Here is a 20,000-nt window from a genome sequence, read left to right on the forward strand (position 1 = left end):
AGACAATGTTCTCAAGGCGTCTTCAGAAGGTGAGCCGCACCTGGCCAGACAGTTCTCCTCCGCAGCACACCTGAGGTTGTACATGGGCACTCTCTGGACGTAAGTGGACACCTGGATCATGTAGGGGTCCACCACCAGATCCGGGAGACCTGGGAGTGTTTACAGTGACACGTGACAGAATCACCAGTCAGTTACAACCAGCTAGAACAAAAATGCCTAATTCAAAGTTACTTATCAAAATGTTAACGATTACATCTGAATATTATTATTAGGACACATGCATAATAATTAATAACTAATTTATTTCCTATTTGCGTTGATGTATGCTTTAAAGATTAACCTTTTTTCCCCCAAAGCACCGTTTAACGCCGACATATTACTGTGCAAAGATTAATCCGTTAACATATTTTACGATTTTAAATCTTTATATAACCTCAGAACACGCGCCGATTCATTGGGGGCTGCAAAACTAATGGTTCTGTGAATGAGTGTTGAGTTCTGACTCCAGATCTTCTTCTTCTCACCGTTCTGGAAGTATCTGGTTCCGTATCCGTGCCTCTGCGTGCTCCTCTGTCTGGGTCTGTAGTACGAGTCGTAGTAGTTGTAGTATGGGTTATAGGGACTGTTCCTGACGGACTTGTAGGGGTCGTAGGGGTCATCGGCCAGCATCCCGTCACTGGAGGTCGCGCTGGAGTTCTGCCGGTCTGTGCTCACGGTCACCGGCTCCGGCGCGGCTCGGTTCTCCGCTCTTCGTCCCGGTGGCACGTACTGAGCCCCGGGGCTCACCAGCTGATACGAGCGCCCGTTATTCGTCCATCGCACCCGCGCTCTCGATACCGGGTGTAGCTGAGAGAACACCGTCAGAACCCGGGCAGAAACGCACAGAAACAGCAGAACGACACCGAACCCGGACCGCGCCATAATCCGCGTAAAAACCGGCGAGAAAACGCGCCGCGAGCTCCTGGTGCGCCGTTTGAGAATGCGGTGAGGAGGATGAAGAAGATGAAGATGAGGAGGAGCTGCTGCACGTGCACGAGTTTTACAGTTTTTTGGATCAGTTTCAGAGTTACACAAGTGACTCAAAACCGCTTGATGTGTGACCCTGGACCACAGAACCGGTGAAATTGAGATTCATGACTTACATCATGTTTCATCGTCGGCTTTTCATTGATGTCTGGTTTGTTACGATCTGTCTGAGATACAACTGGAATCTGAGGGCGCACAAACATATAAATATTGAGAACATCACCTTTAAAGTTGTTCAAATGTACTGCATATTAATCAAAAATGAAGGTTTGATATTTGGTTCATTTTCTACCATGCATATATTTCAATGAAACGTGGACTTTATTTAATATGCTAATGATATAAGGCAAAAAGGATCATTTTGAGCCATACAGCATATTGTTGCTACAGATATAGCTGTGCTGCTGATGACTGCTTCTGTGCTCCAGGATCAAACCCCAGAATACACAGCATTATAAAAATACTATAAACATATTCTATGAGGATGAGTTCCATTGTGTTATAATGATTATTAATGTACAATTTATTAATATTATATTAAAGCATTAGTTTACTCAAGAATAATCATTCACTCATCCCATCCATGCTCTTCCAAGCCTGTATGTCTTTACTTTGTGGAACATAGTAGAAGGTATTTTGAGAAATGTCTCTTTTTTTTGTCTATTCAATTTCATTTATTTAAATAGGAACATCAGAGCAGATTCGTAAACCATCTGCTGTAGATCAATCATTTGATTGAGATCGGAATTTGAGAACAGATTTGCAAATTATTTGATTTAGATTGGAACTTTAGAGCATGGATTGTGAATAATTTAATTTGAGATCAGAACTTCAGAGCAGATTCATGAATCCTTTGATTTAGATCAGACCTTCAGAGCAGATTTGCTAATCGTTTTTTTTTTTAGATCGAAACTTCAGAGCAGATTCGCAAATCATTTTATTTAGATTTAGAACAGATTCATGAACCATTTGATTAAGATCGGAACTTCAGAGCAGATCCATGAATCATTTGATTTAGATATGAACTTCAGAGCTTGGATCGGAGATCATTTAATTTGAAACCAGAATTTCAGAGCAGATCTGCAAATCATTTAGTTGAGATCAGAACTTCAGAGCAGATTCGTGAATCATTTTATTTAGATCAGAACTTCAGAGCAGATTCATGAACCATTTGATTGAGATCGGAATTTCAGCACAGATTCACAAATAATTTGACTTAGATCAGAACTTCAGAGCAGATTCATGAATCATTTGATTTAGATATGAACTTCAGAGCTTGGATCAGGAATCATTTAATTTTAAATCAGAACTTCAGAGCAGATTCACAAATCTTTTTATTTAGATCGAAATTTCAGAGCAGATTCGCAAATCATTTTATTTAGATGGAAACTTCAGAGCAGATTCATGAATCATTTGATTTAGATATGAACTTCAGAGCTTGGATCTGGAATCATTTAATTTGAAACCAGAATTTCAGAACAGTTTCGCAAATCATTTAATTGAGATCAGAACTTCAGAGCAGATTCACAAATCATTTTATTTAGATGGAAACTCCAAAGCAGATTCGCAAATAATTTAATTTAGATCAAACTTCAGAGCAGATTCATGAACCATTTGATTGGGATTGGAATTTCAGCACAGATTCACAAATAATTTGACTGAGATCAGAACTTCAGAGCAGATTCATGAATCATTTGATTTAGATTGAAACTTCAGAGCAGATTCATTAACTATTTGATTGAGATCGGAACTTCAGAGCAGATTTATGAATCATTTGATTTAAATATGAACTTCAGAGCTTGGATCGGGAATCATTTAATTTTAAATCAGAACTTCAGGGCAGATTCGCAAATCATATAATTGAGATCAGAACTTCATCGCATATTCAGGAAACATTTTATTTAGATCGAAACTTCAGAGCAGATTCACGAATCATTTTATTTAGATCGAAACTTCAGAGCAGATTCATGAACTTTTTGACTGAGATCGGAACTTCAGGGCAGATTCATGAATCATTTGATTTAGATATGAACTTCAGAGCTTGGATCTGGAATCATTTAATTTTAAATCAGAACTTCAGGGCAGATTCGCAAATCATCTAATTGAGATCAGAACTTCAGAGCAGATTCATGAACCATTTGATTGAGATTGGAATTTCAGCACAGATTCACAAATAATTTGACTGAGATCAGAACTTCAGAGCAGATTCATGAATCATTTGATTTAGATATGAACTTCAGAGCTTGGATCAGGAATCATTTAATTTTAAATCAGAACTTCAGGGCAGATTCGCAAATCATTTAATTGAGATCAGAACTTCATAGAATATTCAGGAAACATTTTATTTAGATGGAAACTTCAGAGCAGATTCACAAATCATTTTATTTAGATCAAAACTTCAGAGCAAATTAATGAACTATTTGATTGAGATAAGAACGTCAGAGCACATATCGCGAATCATTTGATTTCGATCAACTGGAGTGAGTTCGTGAAGCATGTTGCTGATTCAGCCAAGTAGAAAGAAGTGTATTTATGATGACATCATTTATTTTCACACAATATTAGTAAATAAATATTTTATAATAATTAGACTTATAATTCAATCATTTTGCAGTTCAGTTTTTTTTCTCTGAATTGTGAGCCGTACCTCTTTTGTTGTTTATTTTTTAAAAGATTGCAAGATGTATATCAGGATTGCAAGGAGAAAAATAAATCTGATTTGTGCAATAAAAAAAAACCTGCAACTGCCTTTTTGTTTTTTAATTGAGAAATGCGCTTCCACACAGTAGTACTTTTTCTTTAATATTGTCACTTGAAAACACATTTGGTTCATGGTGATTGGTCTCAGTCCTACTGAATCAGCGGTGAATCTGACATATTAAGAGCCTGTTGTTGAGCTTCTGTTTTTATTGGAAGGTAAAAGAATGCAGCAGTGAAACTGTAGTAAAAACCTACGACTAGAACAGAATGTGATGTGTCTGTCTGCTTCTCACCGTCTTAAATGAATTTGTGGAATTCGGGTTTTGGCCGCTGTCCGATGTTCTTGTGGTGACAGAAGTTTCTTGTCCTCAACAACACAGAGAGAAACACAACAGCAGGAGTGAAACCGGAGAGATTCAGATTAATGCGTGTCCATCTGTGTGTTAAAGTGTGTTGAGGCCGCGTGAGGATGACCTCTGCTTGTTAAACTCCAATAAAACACTCGTCTCACGCCACATGTGTCCTCAGAGCTCGTTCAACATCACTTACACTCACATCAGCATCCGTGTGACATACGTCCATAAAACACACACATCCCACCCAAAAACTAAAAAATGGTTGCCAACGACACATCGTTTGGATGTTTGCTGAATCTCAACAGGTTAAAGACCAGATTTCCTTGGTTCGACACAACAGCTCAATGAAAGCGGAGACTTTTTTGAAAGCAAGGTGTAAAGATCAAAGCCGAGGTGCTGTAGCGAGGTGAACATAACGCTCTCAATGAGCTGCAGATGTGTGGAATTGATCTGAAGACTTTAATCTGCATTCTAATGAGCCGGCGCTCGGCGGGGAGACGGCTGCTGCTCACACACAGGACGTATAAAAACATGGAAAATCAGCGCTCTCATCCCATCAGACCCCGTAAAACACCAGCGGGACGTTCTGAGCTGCTGACGCTAACCTCCCGTGACTTTCACCCATACGAAATATGTTTACGGAACGTTATTCTAACTTAAGATTAATTATGTTGTTCAGCATACTGTTTCTTCTTCTACTTTCTGACTAAATGTCTTCTTAGGGCTTCAGTGCATCCTGGGCTCTGGTCTGTAGTTTGTCGCTGCAACCTTTCTAACCAATCAGACTTACAGTTTTTGTATAATAATCAAAAATCAAATCTGTCTAATAGATTTTCATTGGCTCAACAAAAATGTAAGTCCGCCGAAGAGAGTTGTTCCCTGTGTAGAACTGTATTCTTAGTCCAGCTCCTGTCGGTCTAAACTCCTTCAGCTCATGTTGGATGCTTTGTTTAAAGTCTATGTTTTTTTTATTGAATTAGGCTACTTTTAAACTGCTGCTGCGGGTTGATTCCCCATCTGAAATATTATATGATGTATGCTTGTATTGAAATATTTAGTATCCTACCTATGATAAAACTGTGTTAAGTGTTGAATTTGTGATGGAGAGCCTCTAGTAGGAAGCATATCAATATGATGTTGTTAAAAAGAACATTATTTTGTATATTTAGTTTAATGCAATGTGGTTTAAGTTTCAAAAAACACATTATTTAACACATACTGTACATTACTGTTTCTCCTCTAAGCCCCGCCTCCTGAAACGGGTTGATTTGATCTTTCTGAGAAGCGAGGTGTGCTCTGATTGGTCAGCTATCCAGTGCGTCGTGATTGGCCGAATACCGCAAGCGTTTGATGGAAATGTTACGCTCCTTACCGTAACGTGATTCTGCGTCCCAGCGCTACGACACAAAAACGATAAAACACATTACAAACCAAGAATTTGTTGCATCCAGTGGAGACATTATTACTGATTATAATGACTTATACTGTCTTTTTACATGTCACATAAACGTAAACATAACACACGTCTGCATTCATGATCAGAAACACAACCCTTCACTTCTCAAAACTCACGTTTGAATATTAAGTCGATTATTTTAATAATAAAAGGTTGTGAGTCAGAAGCTCCAGACTGTTCTTGTAGAGAATCAGTCTCTTTCTAGTCATAGATTCAGGAATCAGTCTGAACACACTCTAATATTTGTGTTCATCTGTTCTGGAACAGTGTTATAAACACAACTTAACACTGATTTCTAGTCCAAACAGGAAGTAGTTTGACTTTCACAGGAAACACAGCGTCTCTAGAACATGGCGCCCGCAGCAACACTACACACAGAATAATAGCTCCGCCTTCTTTCTTTCAGTGAACATTTGGGCGGAGTTATGCAAATAAACCACTCTGTGACGTAGAGAAGTGTTTAAACGAGTCTTTTTAGGGGGATGTGAACCAGTCATAACTTTCATAAACAATATCTCTTTGGTTTTGAGACTTTAATCTTTGCAGCTTTAGGATCTTATCTATGTCCTAACAGCTTTAACACTAGAAATCACATCATATATCTCCTTTAAGATGTATTTATGATCAATATGTATAGCAATTAATGTAAAATATGTATTTTAGGTATAGAAATGACATATTTTGATATTTTGAGTTTGATATTTGTGTCTCTGGAGCACAAAAGCAGTCATCAGCAGCCCATGTATATTTATAGTAATAGAAATCAATACATTGTATGCTTCAAAATTTTTATTTTATGCCAAAACTCATTAGGACATTAACTAAAGACCACGAAACATTTGAACCGTAAATATATTAAAAATGTAATTATTAATTAGTAATTGCCATTGCTAATTTTACAGATGATTTTCTCTCTTTTCAAATAGTTGTATCTCATGCAAATATTGTCCTATCCTAACAAACCATACATCAGTGGAAACATTATTAGAAAAACTAACCAAAATTGTATTTATTTATTGATTAATTTATTTTTACTTAAAACAATATCTTAAATGATTTTATTTGCAAAGTAAATTCATCTTGATTCAAGGATTTGTAAATATTTTACTGGAAAACGAGATGTTATTAGCACTTGATTGAGACTAGAACTTTATGTTCTAACCAAGAAAATTGGACATTTTAACGTTCTTAGATTATTGAAAGCAAACATTCAATTGATGTCATGTTTTGGGTGAAAATAAAGTTAGTAGAAAACTGTAAGGAAGCTTTAAATACAGTCATAATATCCTTGTGTTTGATCTCAGGCGACGTGGCAGACAGCGGAGTGTTTTCTGACGGACACAGCGAGTCTCGGAGACGTCAGACACGGCAGAAGCTCATTCCAGCGGTCGCAGCAGCTCCATGATCACTGTCATTTGGAAAACAAAGACAGGTTTGGCTCTCGATGACTGCTTTTACGAAATCACACGGGCCATAAATCAACACGCCAAGGATAAACATCAGGGTCACTGAGATATAAAGCTTACCGAGCTGACTAAATGAACGCATAGTCAAATATTAGATTCTTTATAATGTATTCAGAAACATGAAGTACAACTGCTTTTAGTTCTAATTAATGATAAGCCTGGAAATCACACACAGCCAATCACAAATGAGCTTATCTGCATAAAAGATTTAAAGAGACAGCAGCAAAAAAATGCCCTGTTCAGTGAAGTGGAAAAAACAGATGTGAAAGACACTTTTCGTTGTTTTCTAGTATAAATATCTACACATTCTTGAATCAAGGTGAACTGACTGGGCCAAGAGTTATTATTTTCTTGAAACAAGCAAAAATATCTGCCAATGGGGCAAGAAAAAGGATCTTGTTTAGACTTTGAATTAAGATTATTTTTTGATTATTATTATTTTTTAGTTAACAAAACTTGATATCTTAAATAATTTTACTTATCAAGTCAATTCATAGATATTTATACTAGAAAACGAGAGAAAGCATTTTTTTGCCGTTAATGAGGAACATATAAAAAAATACATTCATGGTAATAAAACTAAAATAAAGCAAACCTTCAGATCAGCATTTCTAACAATAATTATTATTAATAATAAAATTAAAAATTACTTAATTTAAAATAATTTCAAATCCAATTTAAAAAAGTTATAAGATAAAATGTCACAATTATATTTATTTTGTCTTATTCTATTTCAAAAACAGACAAAATTGTGAGGTGTGAAATCAGAAAATAAAAACTTACAATTGTGAGAAAAATTATAACTCAAAATGACTACGCTCCTTATTTTCACTGATTTATAAGAACAAAAAAGTCAGAGTTGTGATTAAAAAAACAATTGCAATCACCTTTTGCTATTTTTGACAGGCTTTCATACATGACAGCATGTGATTCACAAAACACATGAATGACCTACAAACCAGTCTGAATCAGAAGACAGCGTTACTTACAGTGTGACAACATGCCCCTAATCAAGAACAAACCTGTCCTGAGAAACTCTGTGACAACATGCCCCGCTCTCCTGCTCTCAGCAGCAGGGCATCATGTGACCAGACACCTGAAACTGAAGCACAAAAAGCATTGTTATAATTAAATGATGTTGAAATATTCCTCAACAACTGTTCAAGAACTGGAATCATTTCTAGACAATGTAATCTGCTCTGGTTCCCTCCCTGCTTACCGGGGTGATGAGATTCACAGCAGACTGCTGGGTCTCAATGGCTGGACGTCTAGGTGGTGCCCGCAGAATAACATAGGTTTTAGTTTCTGGGGCAGACCTGACCTGTTGAGAAGAGATGGTCTTCATCCCTCTTGGGGTGGTGTCGCTCTTCTATCTTGAAATATGGCATATAGTCTTATAGCTCCAACTTGACCAACTAGTGCCCAGGTCAGGAAGCAGACAGACCGGCTAAACTGACTGTCTGCTAGCTGCCTCACGTCACAGAAGGCAGTTAATTCTCAGCACATAGAGACTCTTTCACCTAGATATCACACTATAGAGACTGTGTCTGCCCCCAGAATTGTTCAACAAATAAAAACTACTTATAATACAAAGAAGCAAATGATAAAACTTGGCTCGCTGAATATTAGATCACTTTCCACAAAAACACTTTATATATATATGATTTGATCAAAGACCAGAACCTAGATTTGCTCTGTTTGACCGAAACCTGGCTAAAACCAGATGAATATATTACTCTAAATGAATCTACCCCCCACAATTACTGCTATAAAAATGAGCCACGTTTAAAAGGTAAAGGGGGAGGTGTTGCTACAATTTATAACAATATTCTTAGTACTTCTCAGAGGGCAGGCTTTAAGGCTTTTCATTTGAAGTTTTGGTGCTGCATATAACATTATCTACAGAATCATGTGCTAGTGATAAATCTTCTGTCATGTTTGTACTGGCTACTGTATACAGGCCACCAGGACACAGCACAGATTTCATTAAAGAATTTGCTGATTTTCTAACTGAGTTAGTACTGGCCGCAGATAAAGTCTTAATTGTTGGCGATTTTAATATCCATGTTGATAATGAAAAAGACGCATTAGGATCAGCTTTCTTAGACATTTTGAACTCCGTTGGGGTTAGACAACACGTCTCTGGACCTACTCATTGTCAAAATCATACTCTAGATCTAATACTGTCACATGGAATTGATATTAATATTGTTGTAATTCTGCAGCAAAGTGATGACATTTCAGATCACTATCTAGTCTTGTGTGAACTCTGTATGGTTAAACCTGAATACTCTGCACCTTATTACAAGTATGGTAGAACCATCACTTCCACCACAAAAGAAAGCTTTCTATGTAATCTTCCTGACTTATCTCAATTTCTTAGCACATCCAATACGACACAAAAACTTGATGATGTAACAGAAACTATGCACTCTCTTTTTTCTAGCACTTTAGATACAGTTGCTCCTTTGCACTTAAGAAAGATGAAAGAAAACAATCTGACTCCATGGTATAATGAAAACACTCGCACCCTAAAGAGAGCAGCCCGGAAAATGGAGCGCAGGTGGAGAAAAACAATATTAGAGGTATTTCATATTGCCTGGTGGGAGAGTATCCTGTCATACACAAGAAAAGCATTAAAAACTGCTAGATCCGCTATTAGATCTTAGCGCAGCGTTCAATACTATCGATCACAACATTCTCTTGGATAGACTAGAAAACTATCAAATAATATCTATCTGACTAAATGAGGAGGTATCATATCGCTCAAAAGTGAAATATGGAGTTCCTCAAGGCTCAGTGCTAGGACCGTTACTTTTCAACCTGTACATGTTACCTCTGGGAGATATTATCAGGAGTCATGGTGTTAGCTTTCACTGCTATGCTGATGATACTCAGCTCTATATTTCAGATACACACCAAACTGAGAATCTAACAGAATGCATAGTCCATATAAAAAACTGGATGATGACTAACTTCTTAATGCTAAATTCTGAAAAAACAGAGGTGCTAATAATTGGACCTAAAAACCCCACATATAATAATCTAGAACACAGCCTATCACTTGATGGCTGCTCTGTTAATTCTTCATCATCAGTTAGGAACCTAGGTGTGCTGTTTGACCGCAATCTTTCCTTTGAAAATCATGTTTCTAGCATCTGTAAAACTGCGTTTTCCATCTTAAAAATATATCTAAATTACGACCTATGCTTTCAACCTCTAATGCAGAAATATTAATTCATGCGTTTATGACTTCGAGGTTAGATTATTGCAATGCTTTATTGGGTGGTTGTTCTGCACGCTTAATAAACAAACTTCAGCTAGTCCAAAACACAGCAGCCAGAGTCCTTACTAGAACTAGGAAGTATGATCATATTAGCCCGGTTCTGTCAACACTGCACTGGCTCCCTATCAAACATCGGATAGATTTTAAAATCTTATTAATTACCTATAAAGCCCTGAATGGTTTATCTCCTCAATACTTGAGCGAGCTCTTATCACATTATAGTCCTGCACGTCCGCTGCGTTCTCAAAACTCTGGCCATTTGATAATACCTAGAATATCAAAATCAACTGCGGGCGGCAGATCTTTTTCCTATCTAGCACCTAAACTCTGGAACAATCTCCCTAACTCTGTTCAGGAGGCAGACACACTCTGTCTGTTTAAATCTAGATTAAAGACACATCTTTTTAACTTAGCCTACACATAACACACCAACACACTTTTTATTATTCAAATCCGTTAAAGGATTTTTAGGCTGCATTACTTAGATCAGCTGGAACCGGGAACACTACTCCTACAATACGATGTACTTGTGACATCGTAAAAAGAATGGCATCTACGCTAATATTAGTCCTGTCTCTTTCTCAATCTGTTTTCACAGTTTGTATCCAGACTAGATGGTGGATCAGCACCCAGAGATTATGTTCATCAGAGACCAGAACACCTAGATGAGGCCCGTGGACAGATCACCGGAACCAGAGACACACACACACACACACACACACACACACTCTCTCTCTCTCTCTCTCTCTCTCTCACACACACACACACACACTGATTAAACTCTACTGTAATGAGAGCAGGTCTCCCCCTGCCGTCTGCTTTCATTGACTCTCAGCTCAAACTCAACCTCATCTGTGATTCAGAATAAAGACATGTGCAGATGACTTCATGTTTTTAATCAGTACATAAATACATCTTCCATCATATACTGTGTGACATCTTTAAAATCTTCTTAGAAAATATCAAAAATATGCTTCTTGTATTTGAAGGTTTTCTTTACAAAAACATAGAAGGTCCTTTATAAACGTCTCTGGCAGCGTTGGACTGAACTTCTCCGTTGCGGTGGACTGTTAGTAGTTTTTGGTTTGTCTGGTTTAAAGGGTGGTGATGTGATCGGATGCTCTGGCTCGTTGATTTCCATCAGAACCGCTCGTGATGAGATGAAGATGACCTGCAGGGAACAGAGGAGATCTTCATGAAGATATTGATTTCTGTCCTCCCACAGATCTGCAGATCTCAAACCACACGCCAGATTTGTTTCATAAGAGCGTCTCATGTTTACTTTCCTCAAACCATCAGGTCTGACTGTAAGAACATCACGTCTGTGCTCTTCATAATGGACTTTATTCACTGAAAAATCATTCTCCTGCTTAGTGTCTTTGTCTTGGCTTCTAGTAAAAATATCCAAACATTCATTTTTTCTTTCAAATACATTTACTGTAAAGTGACTAAAGATATCATGTCTTCTTTGAAAACATGATCCAAATGTTAGTTTTTGCTTAAAACAAGCAGAAATATCTGTTAATGGGGCAAGAAAAATCATCTTTAAATTAAGACCATTTTTCTTGCCCCATTGGCAGATATTGTTACTTGTTTTAAGCAAAAACTGACAAACTTTGGAATTTTGTAAATCATTAAATAATTTTTTTAAACAATTAAATAATTTTTCCTTGTACGGTAAATTCATCTTGATTCAAGAATGTTATTTATACTATAAAACAAGATAGAAATACTAAAATAATTATTTTGGAATATAACAGCTTTAAAATTGGAATTTATTTTCACATTTTGTTTTCATTTGAAATCATTTCATTTTTATATTTTGCATTAGTTTTTATTCGCGTATATCGTTTTAGCTTTTTAGCATTTTAACTTAAACTAAAATGAAAACAAGGGACAGTGTCTTGGGAAAAGGCTAAAGTAAAACGTTTTTTATTCTAAGACATTTTTTTCATTTTGCTTTCTGGAAATCTAGCTGAAAAAAAAAAAAAAAAAAAAAAAAAAAAAAAAAAAAAAAATATATATATATATATATATATATATATATATATATATATATATATGAAAATAAAAACAATTGGTTTAAATATTTTTGATTTAAAGTAATTTTTTTATAGTATTTTGTATTGCGTTGCATGTTGAAACTAGCTGAAAGAAAACTTAGAATTTATTTTATTAGAGGTTTTTATTTGATTTTTTAATAACCCTGCACAAGACACATTCTGCTGTGAAACACTAATCAAAGCTGGACTCATTTATTAAACTGCATCTTCATGCTCTCTAAATGAACAGATCTCAGTGGTCTGTGCTGTTTTCATCTCACTGCTGAAACAATACTGATATTAAAGGACCCTTTTCATATTTTTACAGTTTCCAGAAGTCTTCATATTTGGGTAAACCTCTGTAGCAATAACCAGAGACTAAAGCAAAGACATTGTCTGCCATTTCCATTTGGTAAAATCCATGGCAGTGTTTTAAGACTTTATAGAAGAAGTAAAAATATGGTCGTATATAGTCAGATATAGAGATGGAGGGGAAGATGCTCACACGGTTTACTCTAATTCTATTGAAGAGTCAGAAAATACAAAGTATAGTGCTGCAAACCCATAGTCCTTTTTTAAATTACAAAACAAATAACTTTATGATGTGAATAACTGTGGAAAAGCACCACAGTCTGAGAAAAGTATTCATTGAGAATAAGTGTGTAATATTGAGAGGATCGAGTCACATGATCACGTCGATCACGTCAATCTCCCTCCAAACTCAATCTCACAACATTCTGAACCTGATGGCCAAAAGAAACTCCCTCAAGTCCAGAAATATCCCTAAGAACCCTTCCTCCCGTGAAGAAGTGTTCTGGTCTGAATCAGGAGAGAAACCTGCTCGGATCTGAAGGCTTTTCAGAGTTATTATCAACTCCATGTTATTTTAGTTCAAAACATCTTTCATCTCTCGTCTTCTCCAGATGGACCGGAGCGCTGTGGATTATTGTGATGTTTTTATCAGACTCTCTTTCTGACGGCACCCATTCACTTCCACTGCTGAGACACGTGTCTCCGGCACATTTTCAGCACATTATACATTTCTCATTTATGTCAAAAATCATTAGTATAGTTATTAAAACCATATTTTAAACTGTATGCATCGCATGCATGCATCAGATGTCGTCCGATCCTAACAAACCCCTGGAAAGTTCAAAAATAAAGCTCTTACCGTTCAACACCCCTCTTCTGTCTTCTCTCCGAACCCGAGGAGCCTGTAAGGAGAAGGAGTCTCGGTCTGCGTCAGACAGTGGTGCTGGTGGACTTGCGTAGAATGGTCTTGTGTGGTTTCTGAGCGAGGCAGCCGTTCTCCGCCGGACTCTGATGGACGGGGCTGTGTTTGCCGTCGATCGGCTCGGTGTGTAAGTGCAGATCGGAGCTGTTGGAGTCACAGTCCGGACAGTAGCCGTGATACTGCACCTTCTCGCTGAAGCGCACTCGTTCTCTGGTGGTCTGAGGACAGCGGCTCTCCCGGCGACACAGGGCCTCTCCTCCGTTCTGCATGGGCTCCGGGGCTCCGGGTCTCTTCAGGACGGTGAGGACGGCCGCGGGTCTGAAGAGCGTCTCCTCGGGGTAGATCTTCACGCTGGAGGCCGTGGTGGTGGTGGTGGTGCTGCTGGAGCTGCTGTTGAGCGTGTCCGTCTTCGAGCTGTCCGTCAGGTCCTCCTCCAGACGGAGGTCAGAGGTCAGGCAGTCGATCTCCTCCACCACCTGAGAAGAGCAGAGAGAGGCCGGCGTGAGATCGTCAGAACATCAGGTCAAAGTTTGAGGTGGAAAATGAGGATGACGTCAAGCGGGGTTTCTCAGGAGCTTTGCAGGTGTCTTTCTTGATCAGATCACAATTAATGGGCAAATCAATCAATCAATCAATCATTTTTATTTATATAGTGCTTTTTATCAACACAGGTTGCATCAAAGCACTGTACAGAATAAAGTAGAAGAGTATAATGACAGGGATGTATGATGAAGAGAGTGACCAATTTCTTATTAAATGCAGAGACGGTCTCTGGAATCAATTCTACGTTAAATCACTAGAAGTTAAGTGTCCCCAAATGAGATGTTTGTAAACGTAAACCGATATTTCCTACCGACTCACGACGGCAGAAGATAGAAATAACTGACTTTTAACTGTGATATATAACTGGAGGTGTATTATGTAGGTGTCAACCTTTATATTTTGTCAAGTTCGATATACCGGTCAATATTATCGGTATATTTTTCAGTCTCACGTCACAGCCGAACGGTTCTGTCTAATAGTCAGGTAGAATGCTAAACAAAGGAATTAAAAACTAAACAAAAAGCATTCGATTTTATATTAACAGCATTAAAAATAAAAAACAGAAAGGCAAACATAACACCATCAGCTTTCAGCAAATACACGTTTATATCATTTAAACAGATCTTTGAACGTCTAATATAAACTTAAAAAGTCTGCATTTTGTTTATTGCATGATCCGTGTGAATATAATGAAGACAGGAGAAGAGAATCATCTTAAAAATGAATTATAATAAATAAAATCTAAACGTATCGGCCAGCCTGCTCTCTGAGATACTGATAACAAATACACAAAAACAATATCGGTTTGTTGTTCTGATGTTCATCCCATTGTTTCAAAGCAGCTTTATAGAAAACCATAATGTTAATGTTTATAATTAATATCCTCATAATTCATCAGATTAGAGCTGAGTGATAATAGTTATAATCAGATAAAGAGTAACGCAGATGAGATTTCCATCGCTTTATGAAAGTGCACCAAACTAAATCTTCTTTTACGTGCATTTTTAAAATGAGTTCCTTTAGAAACGTTTTTTCTTGGTTATATAAACGTTGCCAGAATATTCCTCTTTATCATTTAGCAGTCATCACTTCAGCAACGTCACCGTTTAATATTCTGCGATTGCTCTGAAACATTTAATCAACGTCCAGCTAAAACACTTCAGAAAGGAAACGTTTTCAGAACATTATTGAAGACCAGATAACTTTGAACAAACGTTCTGCTAACGTTGCTGGATTCAAGAGGAAGTATTCTTATGGATTACGGACATCTTTTGTCACTGATGGGGATCAGCTGACGGCACCCATTCACTGCAGAGCATCCGACTCTATAGAGACACGATTCATTATATAACTGTAATATCAAATCAATATCTGAAGGATATGACCTCTGAAGTTCATACAAACTGACTCACAAAGCAGAAAACTCATCCACTGCTGCGATAATAAATTCATAAAGACGCTGAAGAGTCCATGTCTATAAATACTGGAGCATTATCATGAACAGATGAAACAACTCCGGTCTACAGCTACTAGAAGTATATACTAGAAGTGTCCCAACTCACTATATGTTTGTTAAACGTTTTGTGAATGTTCTCTGAACGTTCTGAAAAGTAACACCGGTGTGCGTAATGTTTCTCTGCGATGCATTTTGAGAACATTATTCAAGAGCAACTTTAAACGGACGTTCTATTAACGCTGCTAGAAGAACGCTTGTGCAACGCTACCCTGGTAACGTTCACGGAAACGTTATTTATACACTGTTCACGGAACACAGTGGGAGGTTTGAGCGATGTTTGTTTTATGTTTGAATGAGAACATTCCTTTCATGTTTAGAAACGATGAAATGCACAAGATGTCTGTAAAGATCACTGGATCTGGAGAGACGTCTTTAAGATGAACATCTGATAGGAGACATCCCACTGATAACCTCAGAGGAGCATGTCTTGTTGATATAAATGCAGACGTCAAACATACTAACGTTCATGTAATCAAGAGAACAATCTCAACTTGTTCTTAGAACGTGTGTGTTAGTGTGGCACACATGAAGTGACTGCTGAATAATCTGATAAAAGACATTAAATAATAGAAGGCTTTCTGTAAAGCTGACTGAAACAGTGCTGTGATCCTCTACCTGACTCTTCTGAAGAAGAAAAGACGGAAATGTTTGACGTGGGACAGACCGCTCTAGTTCATATGAGTGACAGCTGTCAATCACGCGAATCGAATCTTCGAATCCGACTCACACGAACGAAGCCCGGAGGTCTGTGGTGATGATGATGACGATGATGATGATGATGTCGAGAGTAAATGTCATGTTTACGCGAGGCCTCGACGGACGCGAGCGCGTCAGACCTCATCTTCATCATCCTCATCCTCATCCTCAGCGCTCGGCACGCACCTCTTTGAGTTCCTTCGCCACATCCTTCAGGTCTCCCAGGATGTTCTCGAGATCCTCCACGATGCACCTGATCTGTCGTTTGACCCGCACTTTATTGACGCCTCCGTCCTCCGCCGCCGCCGCCGCCGCGCTAACGGACATCCTCCGGAGCGGCGCGCGTCACGGCTGTGCGGCGCGTCCGCTCGTGAAGATCACGCATGTTGACGCTCGCATGTTTTCTTCATCAGACGCAGAAGAATCTCGAGCTGCGCGACGCGTCCACACGCGCATGCGCACTGCCTACACAGACTCTGATGCTGCCGGAGACGAGACACACGGCATCTGCCTTCACTTTTTATGAATTACATTATTTACACAACAGCAACGATTCGGTCATAATTCATTGCTTCTTCCTAATTACTCTTTTTCTTCTTTCTTAAATAGCCTTCCTACAGTTTTGTGTTCATTCACAGCATTTCTAAAACATTAAAATGCACGACTTAACCAACTTTTTTTCACCTAATATATATATTTTTCGAACTACCTCTGAGTTTTTAATATAAATATTTTACTGTTATATATATATTTTTTTAGATTTTATTCTCTGACGAATATAATGAGTATATATTAAGTATAATATAATCGCAGTTTAACAAAAACATATTTTAAATATGTTAAACATAAATAAACATATTTTTTCAGAAGACTACGTGTTTTTAATTATTTTTTTTAATTAATTACTAAATTAGCTTATCATTAACTCAATTTCCTTTACAAACCTTAGATAATATTTAATGCACTTCATGCTGTTGTTCTCTCTTTGTATTTTAATATAAATCTGGTATCCAGTCAGAATCCAGTATTCAGACAGACCACGCCCTTGAGGCGTGTTTATGCAAATATTTACGCCCAGGTGACGTCATCTTGACCCTCAAGCCATGTTTATTGTAATTTTTCTCCTCTGTTTTATTTAATCTTTTTGTTCTGCATATGTTCTGGCGCCACTGGTATATTGTTGTAAAACAATTGGTTAAATTAATGCTTTGCTTATAATCAAGAGGAGGTTTCAAGCAATGAAACTGATGTTTTAATGTCATTATTCTAGAGATGTCAGTAACAAAACTTGCACTTTTTTTTAAACATCTGACAAAGAATTATAAAATAAAACAGTAAGAACAAAACCAATAGTTGAATATATACTTATAAGTATATAAATATATACTATTTTAAGTCAAATGACACTAAATTTGCACAGTAAGCACACAAGTTAGTTTTTTTTTTATCGAAACTAAATATAAAATGTGACTAACCTATATATGCTTTTGTAGGTTATGTGCAAATAATGCATTCAGATTTCTGCAGATGTTCCCTCAGAGATCGAGACCCGTGTATTTCACACAGACGGCAGATTTGTACAATGTTTACACATGAACACTTTTAGTGACACTGTAAAACATCAGCTGTGACATCCTTTATATCCAGCATTATTCATAAACAGATAAGAGTCACGTGACAAAGGCGCGCGGCTGTGATTGGCCGCTCCTCGGTGACGTCACCGCGTCGTTCGCGGAAGTGGGGCAAAAGTCACGGCGGAGCGTTTCGCGGCAGCTCTTCAGTGTTTTCTACAGAGTGACAAACATCACCTCAGTCACCAGGAACTCACAAAACACACATCGTCTGAAGATGTCAGCGCCTTTGACTTTCGACGGCAGAGTCGTGCTGGTGACCGGAGCCGGAGGAGGTCAGTTTATTATCATAAACGCACGCTTTTATGCAAATATACGAATGCAGAATCTATTAATAGACGCATACAGCGAGTGCTGCAGAAGTTTAATGCATCAGACAGGCGCCTTCTGAGCAGTAAACACAAACCACAAACTCCTCTATTATTTACAATTTGTTGTGCAAGTTAGTGCCGACGTATTACTGTATTTATTAACGTCCATTATTTTGCTCGGAATATCGAGCTTCAAGGTCTTTCTAAGTACTTGTAGTTTGGCAGTGATGCAGCTTTCTGTGGCGATCAAAGTACAGACAGCAGATAAAAGTCAATGACTCATAGTGGTGTGATTAGATAAGGCAGATATTCATAAACCCCTCAGATAACTAATCGTGTGTGTTTTGCAGGTTTGGGAAGGGAGTATGCTCTGGCGTTCGGTCAGAGAGGAGCCGCTGTCATCGGTGAGTCGCTCTGATCGGATCATTGATTCGGTTCCAGGGAGTCGCTGCTCACGATTCGCTCTCTGTTCTTCACACAGTCAATGATCTGGGAGGAGATATTAAAGGAGGTGGCAGGAGCTCAGCGGCCGCTGATCAAGTGGTGGAGGAGATCAGGGCAAAAGGAGGCAAAGCCGTGGCTAACTACGGTCAGAGACGAATCGACTCCAGCTCGGTGTGCGGTAACGTACGTGTGATTCACATGATGATCAGACGTCTGGTGTCTTCACAGATTCAGTGGAAGACGGAGAGAAGCTCATCCAGACCGCGCTGGACACGTTTGGCCGCATAGGTGCCATTTCCAGACCTGCGATATGATTTAATATGATTTAATATGTTTATTTGTGCATCATCTGCAGTATTTCCATAGAGTGCATTAGACCGGTCTGGTCAGTGGCATTAGCTGACTACAAAAACACATCACACCGGCGTGCTAAAAGGAGAATCACAACATTACAAACTTTGTTAGCACTTTACTTATATATAATGCATTATAAAAATAGTAAAAAAATTGCCTTTATATATAATGCATTATAAAATAGTCTCACAATGCACTTTATGATCCAATGAATAATTGTAACTTATAACACTGGTCTAGCTGTTATTACACCTTTAGAAAGTATAATGCATTAAAACACAAACCCTTCAAATATTATAATGCATTTTAACATCTGTTGCAATTATTCACGAAAGCATACATAATACCTTAATAAAGCATTATACAAAAAGGGTTTAGATGAATATAAACGCACGGCTTGCTTTAGTTTTCACTTTAGATTATTTTAAAAATAAATGCACTTACAGAAACTAGAGTTTTTGTTTCCAGAACAACTGTGCGCTCTACATTTTAGTGCAAATAAAATCCTAAACGTGCGTATAAATGATTCTTGAAATACATGCAGCGTTTGGTTCATTGCTCACGCGCTGTTTGTGTTGTTTTTCAGATATCGTGGTGAATAACGCTGGGTGAGTGGAGGTTCGATCGGTGCTGGGGGTAATGCATTACAAATGACGGGAGTTACGTAATCTATTTACTTTTAAAGTAACTCGTAAAGTCATGCAGTTAACGTTAGCTTCCCATGCGTTGACTGACAGCTCCGGGGTTGCCATGTTGAGAGAAATCAGGTGTAGGGCTGCAAAAAGGTGGAACATTTCCAGGAAACGCTCTAAACATTTTGGGAGCTTTTCAGGATTTTGTGCAGTCTTCTGGGATTTCTCTTGAACATGATCTCACTTTAGTTCTAGTTCTGCTCCAAAACAGATTCAAATTCAAACTCATACAACTCATACAGCAAGC

At 38.0% G+C, this 20,000-nt stretch overlaps 3 protein-coding genes across 3 annotated transcripts in view; 1 reads left to right on the plus strand and 2 right to left on the minus strand.

Annotated features, from left to right (window-relative positions):
* The window catches only part of LOC122350790 (protein-lysine 6-oxidase), a 6,927-nt gene extending 5,867 nt beyond the window's left edge, over nucleotides 1–1,060 (minus strand). The window contains exons 1-2 of the mRNA XM_043247505.1: nucleotides 525–1,060; nucleotides 41–149 (exon numbers count right to left, since the gene is read on the minus strand). Coding sequence (XP_043103440.1) covers nucleotides 41–149; nucleotides 525–921 — 506 coding nt within the window. The 5' untranslated portion in view covers nucleotides 922–1,060. The remainder of the gene's footprint in view (nucleotides 1–40; nucleotides 150–524) is intronic.
* Nucleotides 1,061–11,147: 10,087 nt separating this feature from the next.
* Nucleotides 11,148–16,913, minus strand: prr16 (proline rich 16). Its single transcript, XM_043247206.1, has 3 exons — nucleotides 16,508–16,913; nucleotides 13,504–14,042; nucleotides 11,148–11,461 (listed from the first exon to the last, which is right to left on the minus strand). The coding sequence occupies exons 1-2, from the start codon at nucleotides 16,646–16,648 to the stop codon at nucleotides 13,575–13,577; spliced, it is 609 nt and encodes a 202-aa protein (XP_043103141.1). The 5' UTR covers nucleotides 16,649–16,913; the 3' UTR covers nucleotides 11,148–11,461; nucleotides 13,504–13,574.
* Nucleotides 16,914–18,058: 1,145 nt separating this feature from the next.
* Nucleotides 18,059–20,000, plus strand: part of hsd17b4 (hydroxysteroid (17-beta) dehydrogenase 4) — an 11,007-nt gene continuing 9,065 nt past the window's right edge. The window contains exons 1-5 of the mRNA XM_043247205.1: nucleotides 18,059–18,227; nucleotides 18,614–18,667; nucleotides 18,745–18,852; nucleotides 18,936–18,995; nucleotides 19,648–19,669. Of these exons, the coding sequence (XP_043103140.1) occupies nucleotides 18,170–18,227; nucleotides 18,614–18,667; nucleotides 18,745–18,852; nucleotides 18,936–18,995; nucleotides 19,648–19,669 (302 nt within the window). The 5' untranslated portion in view covers nucleotides 18,059–18,169. The remainder of the gene's footprint in view (nucleotides 18,228–18,613; nucleotides 18,668–18,744; nucleotides 18,853–18,935; nucleotides 18,996–19,647; nucleotides 19,670–20,000) is intronic.

Source organism: Puntigrus tetrazona, chromosome 8, assembly GCF_018831695.1.
Source record: "Puntigrus tetrazona isolate hp1 chromosome 8, ASM1883169v1, whole genome shotgun sequence".
NCBI classification, from domain to species: domain Eukaryota; kingdom Metazoa; phylum Chordata; class Actinopteri; order Cypriniformes; family Cyprinidae; genus Puntigrus; species Puntigrus tetrazona.